Source organism: Pocillopora damicornis, chromosome 8 (genome assembly GCF_964200805.1).
Source record: "Pocillopora damicornis chromosome 8, jaPocDami1.2, whole genome shotgun sequence".
NCBI lineage: Eukaryota > Metazoa > Cnidaria > Anthozoa > Scleractinia > Pocilloporidae > Pocillopora > Pocillopora damicornis.
The window spans coordinates 1,049,678-1,059,284 of NC_142677.1; the positions used below are offsets into that span (position 1 = coordinate 1,049,678).

At 37.7% G+C, this 9,607-nt stretch overlaps 2 protein-coding genes across 2 annotated transcripts; both read left to right on the forward strand.

Moving 5' to 3' along the window:
* The first annotated feature begins 2,019 nt into the window (after positions 1-2,019).
* On the forward strand, positions 2,020-4,633 carry LOC149040845 (uncharacterized). Its single transcript, XM_089179948.1, has 4 exons — positions 2,020-2,158; positions 2,586-2,897; positions 4,097-4,252; positions 4,382-4,633. Exons 2-4 carry the CDS (start codon positions 2,591-2,593, stop codon positions 4,549-4,551), a joined length of 633 nt encoding a protein of 210 aa, XP_089036074.1. The 5' UTR covers positions 2,020-2,158; positions 2,586-2,590; the 3' UTR covers positions 4,552-4,633.
* LOC113681150 (uncharacterized) lies at positions 4,387-9,178 on the forward strand. The gene is made up of 7 exons (XM_089179936.1): positions 4,387-4,504; positions 4,640-4,752; positions 6,067-6,189; positions 7,111-7,370; positions 7,656-7,770; positions 7,866-8,188; positions 8,718-9,178. The coding sequence occupies exons 2-7, from the start codon at positions 4,716-4,718 to the stop codon at positions 8,904-8,906; spliced, it is 1,047 nt and encodes a 348-aa protein (XP_089036062.1). The 5' UTR covers positions 4,387-4,504; positions 4,640-4,715; the 3' UTR covers positions 8,907-9,178.
* Positions 9,179-9,607: the final 429 nt, after the last annotated feature.

Here is a 9,607-nt window from a genome sequence, read left to right on the forward strand (position 1 = left end):
GGCTCAGACTGGCGGGAGTCAAACAAACCTGACACAACTGTTGCAGAGAAGCACAATTTTGGAATAAAGAGAAACAAGTGTGCTTTGTCCACCTGAGAGTTAGAAACGAGCTGTGATTGGCGGAATGAAGTTAATTCGATTAAAATGTCTCAAAAACTTCGAAAAAACTTTATCAAATTTCTTTGTTTGTCTCCTTGTCAGTGTCCATATTTGGGTCTTGCAATTTTTGATCTTCGGTAACTTATACCGTAGAAAATTGTGAGAGCTGATCACTCACCAGTGCTTCATTACCTTTTTAGCTTTAGTTTAATTTTATTTTTTTTGCATAAATATCATTTTGGAATATGTACATCACAGTTTGATCAATCGGTTTTAACCATAAAAAAGCATAATTAAAAGTTGCATTTTAAATCTTATTCAGGAATATTTACTCGGAAAGTGCATGCACAGAGTGTGTTTTTAGTGAGGCAGGGTTAATAAAAATAGAGAAATTTGACTCCCAATAAAAATACATTTCAAAACATGAACACCTTTGACTTGTATTTTTCTGTTTCATAAGGCCATCCCTTTACAATGAAATATTGCCAAATCGTATTCAATTGATCGCTTTGCTTCGGATCGGAAAAATATAATAAAGAGATAAGTTAACCAAACGGTGTCATGTTGAGACATTTTTCCGCGTCCGTTCTTTAATGCCGTCTTAAACGAAGAAAGACCCGCTAGTACACCATAAGATCAAGTCGTTCGGCCAAGTGAGTAATAATATACACGAAAAAATTACACGCTTCTGATTTGCTGAAAAAGAGTCCATTTTTTTATATAAAACGAGAGTAACGTTGTGAAACTAGTGTAAATTACAAACAGCTGCAGTGCATGCACTGTGGAAATTTCGTCTGCTTGATTTTCTGTGATGGTTTTTCCAAGTGAATTATTACCAAGTAATAGCAACACTTCTCGTTCAATTTGGTGAAAATAAGTACTTGCAAAGTTTACAAAACCTATAAATTGCACTCGCCTTACGGGCTTCTGCAATTATGTTGTCTTTAAAAAATTTACTCCTGCTTATTGACACTAAACTGAAATTATGTTCTTAGCTATACTTAAACTGGAAACAAGGTCAAAGACGACCCCTGTAGTCCCTGTATATACGAAGTTGGCTGTCCGTTTAACTTCAACTTTTCTTTTGTCGAAACCTTTTTCGCCCCAGTTGTCTTTTGTCGATCAGTGTGACCATGTTGGGAACGGTGAATTTTTTTCTTTTGTCATTCTACTGCAGGTGATTCGATAACCGACCACATATCTGACATCCTTTCGAGTAAACAGTGTACTCGGAGTCAAAATGTACATAATTAAGAAAGGTAATTAAAAACTATTACTCAAGTCAGTCGGTGTATGATTTATATGTAATAAGGTGCAGTTTAACTGCAATTCATCACATTTCTCAAACATGTTCATAATTCTGAGAATTTAGGTCTAGTTTATGCTGGAAATCAAAGAAGTATGAGCAGAACAAAGATCGTTAGACTTCTGTTCACTGTGTTCTCTTGAGCTCCAATTATGAATTTAATATTTGTGACTTGAATTCCACCTGTTCGGAAAGTGGTTTTTATTTCTGTTTATACACGTACGCACCATCTCATAAACCATAATAAAAAAAAAGACACATTTAAGAAGATTATTTTCAACCTTTAAATGATTATTTATCGACCAATATAGAAGAATTTACATAAAATCCTTTATGAAAAATCTTGGCGCCAACTAAACGTTGCCCGGGACACTTAAGGGGCAGGTATTGAAATCCCTCGTCACTGATGAAGATGCTAATAGGGGTTATCATTAAATGACATTTATTAAGGGATGCTTGGAAAAGCGGAACTCGAACTCATATTGTAGATGCAGAATACTTAAGACCGGCACATGGGTTTTCCGATTTGAAAGGGGGCTATAATGAACTTTTACAACCTGTTAAAAAGTAATGGTGATCTGGTGTTATCTTTTATTTACAGCGATCACAAACAATTTAGAGGCAAATTGTCATTCACCAGGTGATATTATTTACAATTCATAATCAAAATATTATGAATGTGAGGCTATTTTGCATTCATTACGGATTACCAAAAAACGATGGCTCAAGCTGTCAGACGAGACTTTCAGTAAGGTAGGGGACTGAATTCAATTGTGTATTCGTTTTTGTTCTTACTAATTTTTTAATTGAAACAAAGTACAAACTTTCTGAATGGTGGTCCACCCCAAAGAAACTCAAATATCTGTGCTTTAATTTTCTCTTTAAAGGTAAGAGACCTTTCTTTTCATCAGTTTTGATATAAAATTGAAGAGGAATGGCTGGAAAACCGGATGTTATTTTACAACTAATACTCAAATCTCAAGACTCAAGATCTCTGGACAAGAACCACTCGAATAGTTAAAAATGTCACCAATATACAAAAAAAGGAAGACTGAAAAAAGTAGTTTTATCAATAACCTAGAGTTGCTCTCGGCTGTGCCTTGTGGTCTCCAAGCTTTCCACGTGTATCCACAACGTCATGTACGCACGCTAAGCATGGATTAATTCTTTATTCCTACAGGAAAAATGCCGTGGCCAAATTTTTGTTTCTTTATCTTGGCTTTTTTCGCGGGCCGCGTATCTGCTAATGAACAGTGCAGGATGGAGATCAACATTCAAGGCATGAAACTTGGAAATTTTGTGTTTAAAAGAATGTCAGCATCAGCTCCTCACATCTGTGATATTCGATGTGGACAAGAAATCACCTGCCAAAGCTATAACTACAACAGAAAGGAAAAGATCTGCGAATTGAACAACCGCACCAAAGAGGCGAGGCCTGAAAGTTTTCGCTCGGCCCCTGGTTGGTTTCATATCCGGCGTTTAAACGGAAGGGGTATGTTTTAAGTTCAAGAATGTTGACTAAGAAAGATTTACTCATAAAGTATATTTTATAGCACAGAATGTAGTTGCTGATGCAGTGAGAAGACCCTACTTGTTCGCACGTTATGACTGAGAGCAAAGTGTTTTCGGGTCCGGCATGACCAAATTCAGACAAGGAGCGTTTTATCCTAAGACTGTCGATCTTCTTCTGGCTGACAATTTATCATATTGCATCACGCCGGACCGTAAGCCAGCTCATGCAAGTTTTTCCAGCTCTGTTCTCATGATCGCGTACGGCCCTCACGAGGAATGTTTTGGGAAGACTATCACGTATGGGTTCGAATTCTAACCTCAAGATGTTGTTTTTATTTTTACATCGTGTTTTGCTTTAAAGTTTCTGTGTTTTCATGGTGTCGCCGTCAGCAACCCTGACAGGTGCTTCTTTAGGACATTTACAGTTATTTTTAACAAATTTCATTTTCAAGAAAACTGTTGAGTTAGGTTTTTCCGATAAACTTATCTTACCGCTTCTGTGTTTTAACACATTTGAAAAAAACGTTAGTTCTGATGCTTATCTAAGAGAAATGAAAGTAGGAAAAAAAAAGGTTGAATTTGTGAAAACGTCAAGTTATTCATAAATGATATTTACCTTTGAAGTTTTCATATTTTATAGTATTTTTAACATGCTTTAATAGCCGTTTTACCCTTCGCTTTCAGAGTAAGGTAAGAAAAATTCGAATGAAATACTCCACCACATTTCAGTGAGTTAGATACATTTATGCACATAGAGGGAGATGTTTTTCGTCTTGTCACGAGCGTGGGACAAAGAAAAAATTACCTAGTATCTCTCTTATTCTATTTACAAAAACAGGACGCTGTCGACATTCTAGCAGTATGCTGGACGCGCCTCATGTATGAACTTCGTAATGGGCCTCGCTCACCTTAGAGTCTCTGAGGCTCTGTGGTACATCGGAGCGCGGAAGCCGAAGGTCTGAGGTTCGATTCCTCTGGGAACTCAGAACTTTTTATTTGTCTCACGCTCGTGACAATTCGAAAAACATCTTTCTCTATTTCTACCGAGCTCGAAACTTAACATCTATCTCATTATGTAAACAATTTATTCCCATCCTTACCTTTTCCGAGAAAAAAATTTTGTAAATTATCTGAGTAGTTATCTTACGAATTGATTTTGTAATCTATTGTGTATTGCAGCACCTCTGGGTTCCATTCTGGAAATACCAGCAATGTCTTGCCAAGAAATAAAGGCAAGTGAGGGAAAAGATTCCACTAGCAACAAGTACTGGCTGAATCCAACTGGTAATGGAAAGACAGAATTGATGTTTTGCGATATGAACTTGGGGACTGGAGGTTAGCCTATTTCATCTTATTCATTTATTTATTCATTTTTTACCTGTCAAAGATATTTTTTTTTTAGTTTTTTTTTTCTGTTAATTTCTATTTCATCTATTCTTTCATTATTTACCATTTATCTCCTAGACATCGATGAATGTAAGAGTGATGTTTTCCGCTGTGACGTGAATGCAAACTGTTCAAACACCTATGGCTCGTATAAATGCACATGTAAGGAGGGATACAATGGAACTGGACATGTATGTACAGGTATGATGAACTCACTTCGTTTTAACCTCTGCATAGGATTAAATTAACATGTAGTCTGAGTATTGCCAGAAGTAAATTATCCTTTATCAACCTTTTAAATTACTTTCCTTAGCTTACGTTATCTTTTTTCTTTAGATATTGACGAGTGCGCAAATTCCAGCATCATTTGTGGTGTGAATGCGACCTATGTAAACACTAATGGCTCGTATGAATGCACATGCAAGGAGGGATACAACGGAACTGGACATGTATGCACAGGTTTAATGAACTTACTTTGCTTCACATAGAATGTATCTTCTTTACGCCTTCGTCAACGAAGTACGTCTGCCGCATTCTTCCGGCTGACTCGTTCTTTACCTCAGCTTAGGGTTAGGAATTTGCATTTTATCAGTCGGATCCGACTTTTGGTCGCTTCCCCATTTTGGATTTCCTGAAAGCTTTTCTTCCAAAGATTGAGTTAGTTATCCTTCCTGGTCAGAGTTACCACATTCTTCTATATTTCATTTCATTTCTCCTCGTTGCTTCCTCTGCTCTTTGGAGAATGTCAACTTGTTCTCTCTTTTAACTTCCCTTCGTCCCTTTACTGTCTATGTTATGTAAGAACGCAAAGTGGTCATTCCTTAGTTTCCTATGTTTTGAACTTTCATCTCGGCAGTTATGCTGCACCACCTCTGACCAAAAATTTATATTTCCGTTTTCTTTCAATGTATGTGATTGGTAAGGTATCTGTTGAGCATTGGCTGCTAGGCTCTTTCCAATACTACTCTCACCCAAAGACCTTTACTCGCCTAAATGGATAAGACACTCTTCTTAAGACTTTAGACTTGTGATGTCCGAGGGAGCGGATATCATTAATGAACGGGGTCTGATGCTCATACGTACATGCATTTTAAATTCTTCTCGTGGATATCGATAAGAGCAGGAAAGGCAGCCAACTTTGTGGCGCGAATGCCAACTGCATCAACATCAGCAGCTATTATATTTGTTTCGACTCGGTCCATAAAAACTCTGAAAAAAGACCTCGGCTAATATCCAGCCATCTTGACTGAACAAGCTTGGCCAATAAAGGATTTATCATGTAGCAAAAAGATTTTGCCTCATTGAGAATCAAGAAAGACTTGTTAATTTGAAGAAACGGGAAAGAGAGCCAACTGTTTTTGCAGCCCAATAAACCCACCAGAGTTTTCTTTACTTTGACTGTCTTCTACCGCTTTTTGCGACTCTGTTGCTGAAACTGTTCAAAACTTACGAACTCTCTTGTAAGTTCTCCCCAGGCAATTTCTTTCTTGCGCGGGATTAAACCGTGCAATCCCGAGCAGGCATGATGGGCATATTTTACTCGCTTAGGCAGCCAATCAGAAGACAGGATTCGCTTCAAAATGCCCACGGGTTCTGGCAGCGATATAATAACAACTAATATTAATAAAGCCGTCCATATTTCTCGTCAGAGAGTTAAATTAACTTGTAGTCTAAGTCATTACTAATAGTAATTTATCATTTATCCAGCTTTTAAATTGCTTTCCCTTAGCTCACGTATTAACTTAATAAACTTTTTTCTTTAGATATTGACGAGTGCGCAAATTCCAGCATCATTTGTGGTGTGAATGCGAGCTGTGTAAACACTAATGGCTCTTATGGCTGTCGTTGCAAGGAAGGATCAGTTAGAGATGGTGGTGTATGTTCAGGTAAATTAAGTTTCTTAATAAAGGAATGAGAATATGCTAGAGATTGTATGCTCACTAACAGATTTTACATCTAGTCACTGTCCAAGTACGATGATCTTTAAGTAAGAAGAATAATCAAACAAAAAGAACCTTTCGTAGCAGCCAGAAGATTTCTATCTGCCTTAAGGGAAACAATAATACTGCGCTGATGTCTCAAACCAGGTTACTGTTGAAATATTTTTCGCAAGATAAATCTCCTTCTCTCCCTCCCCCCCCCCCCCTCCCCTCTCTCTCCTCCCCTTAAAAAAGGAATATTGCGGAGGTCTCGGTTTAAAGATGTCGGGATGTCTAGATTCCATCTGAAATTTTTCCTCTTTTGCCCTGTTTCGTTAAAGAAGATAGTTTCCTCCTTCGAAATTTGATAATTGAAAGAATAGCGTAAGCTTAACTCTACAAACAGATAAGTTTTTTTTTTTTTTTTTGCCGTCTCTTTCGAGGAATTGGATCCACCGGTAAGTAATTGTTTCTGAAAATTGTGCACAGTCCTGAAATGAATAGTCGCAAAATAGTAACCAATCTGGTAGCTGAAGAGCTGTAAACTGTCTTGGCTAACAACTGTTTCAATATTGGATACAAAGAAAGTGAACAGGAGTTTCTGAACATGAAATCCTCAGTTCATGAAACTCGAATTACCCCTCCACATAGCTTCAGAAAAACTGATGAATTCAACAACTAGTGTTCCACAAAGCCTAGCAAGGTGAAATAAATAAATAAATCAATCAATAAAGAAGAATGAATATTGTATAGAATAATCATTGAAAAAAAGGAAAAGTTTTGCCCCACGTGTTTCCTTCCTTTTGCTATGCATGTGATCGAAAACCAAAAGGTCAACAATGATATGAACTCCCTCTTTTCATACTGATTTGGTATTTCCTAAAAAAGAGGACGGATGCCGCCACATTGTTTGGAGTCAACCAGTACAAGACAAAGTCATGCAGGGACACGTAATCAGGAGTATGGAGGTACCTCATGAGGGGAGTTGTAAAGTTATTTGTTACACGGAGCCCAACTGTGTGTCCATAAATGTTCGACCTGCTACTCAAGAAGGGAAATACATTTGTGAGTTAAACAATGCCACGGGAGAAAGTGAAAGCTCGTCTGTCCTACAAAGTAAAGAGGGTCATATCTACGTCTCTATTAAGGTACTTCGAACTGATTTCTTATGGCGAAAATAATTCTTTTAGGCGATCTTTTTAGTAGTGACGTAACGAGAGTGTGGGCAATCTTCTTCAATCAATCTTCAATCAGGCGATTCAATAGCCTATCTATTAAACGATCAATTGGTTGCATATTGGAGGATCGACTGGTTGCGAGTAAAATGGTCTAGATGCAACGCACTTTTATAGTAACTTTTAGATAAAGCAATGGAGGAATATGTGAACTACGCATAACTATTTAGAAGACGCAATCCATTTTGTGTCCAACAGAATACTTGCAGCAGCAGTCCCTGTTACAACAATGGTACTTGTCAAGCTGGATACACTGATAAAGGGTTTCGTTGCAAATGTCCATTGGGTTTCACTGGCACATACTGCAAAAAAGGTGATTATAAAACTGTAAAGTTGAATTTATAATGTCGAATGATAGGCATAGAGTATTCCGCGGGATAAACATTTTCTGTTTTTTCTTTCCACTAGCTTGCAGCTTTGACTTTGAAGATGGAATCGGCGGATGGGAAAGGAGAGGCACAGCTTTCATTTGTCAGCCAACATTTGGTGACAATCCAGCAGCACGCAAAAGAGAAAACGCCCGGCAACAAGGGGACTGGTGGATAGGGGGGGCTGAGAATCGAACCAGCGAAAGCGATTCAGCGGGACGGCAGCACTCAGATGGTGCCGACCCACCTCAGGGAACTCTCATTTCTCCTTGTTTCCGTATCGTTGGCAGAAATATCTCGTTTTTAATCGGTGGAGGATGTACCATAAGAGATATCCGTGCAGAGCTTATTGTCGACAAACAGGTGAGATTATTCACTTTGACCATTATGTGTCCTTTGATTCTTCTGAAACAGCTTAAGTAGATTTGTCAAAGTATCAGAGATCTGGTCTTTCAAAATTGCGAAACCATTTTGAGCTTCATGATATCCATGAGATTCGTTTAAGTTTGCAATAAACTATTTACAAGAAAAAAATATATGTTAAAAAAAGAAAAGCCAAACGTTTTCGACATTAGATCATCATCAGGATAAATGATGGCGTCCCTGAAAATGATTATGTTGGAAACGTTTGGTTTTTAATGTTCAAATATATTTTTGCCTTTTCAATAACTCATTTTGAGTTTCCTCAAGAGAGGTTCCACGAGGGAACCGACCTCGCGTCTGGCGCACATTGAATATTGCAATCAGCACATTCAATACGGTAATGTCTTGATTTCAGTAGAAAGAGGTTGCTCTTTATTTGAATTGATGTATGATACGGTCATGATATATATGTCAGCATTGATCGAAACAAAGGTTTAAAACTGTTTGCTATGTTTGTGGTTACATGCAGGTTGTCAGGAAAGAAACAGGGAACTGTAGCGAGACAATGTATCGTAAGAGCTGGGACGTAACAGAATTCACCGGTCAATACGCCCAAGTCAGACTGGTTGATAACAAATCTGCCAACTGGGCTCACATCAACTTTGATGAACTGAAAGGAGATATCATATGTCCTCACTATTTAGACGAAAACAACTGAAGGAAAAGTTAGGGCACAAAGGATAAGAGTTTTTCAGGTTTTTACAGATAGTCACCTTGCGACTATAAAGTAAGGTTTAACAGCTTTTGATGTTGCATGGTTCTTTTGAGGAGCACTTGCTTTGTGTTAGCATCGATAGGTACACTCATGCTGTTTATAGGAACAGTTGAAAAGTATTATGAAACAATTTTAGGCGCGTGGCAAACAATGTTATACATATCATCCACTTATTATTTTGTATTACCGCGACGTTATTAAAAATGAAAGTCTTTTGCTGTAGACGCTAGCAATCATATCATCTTAGAATGCTTCTTTTTTTTGTTGAAATCTCTGTTGGAGGTATGAATACTCAATATATTTTCTTTGAAAAGTCCATAGCTATAAAAACTCCCGGTAGATTTTGTTCAGGATTACAGAATGAAGTCATTTTCGAGTAATCTTCCAAAACAGATTCCAAAATAGTGCAATAGTTTTCCTTTATTACGACCAGTATCGAAGTTACAGATATCGTGTTATTGAAACAGCCTAGGTAGACTGATCAACGTAACGTATCGGACATTCGGTTTTTCAAAATTACCAAATCTATACTACATTTTTTAAGTGCAATCCATTGCAATCAGCACACGCGCCATATTAGAACTGATTGCGACACAAATTCCTTTCAATACAGTCACGTTACCTAAGTCAGCGTTGATCGAAAC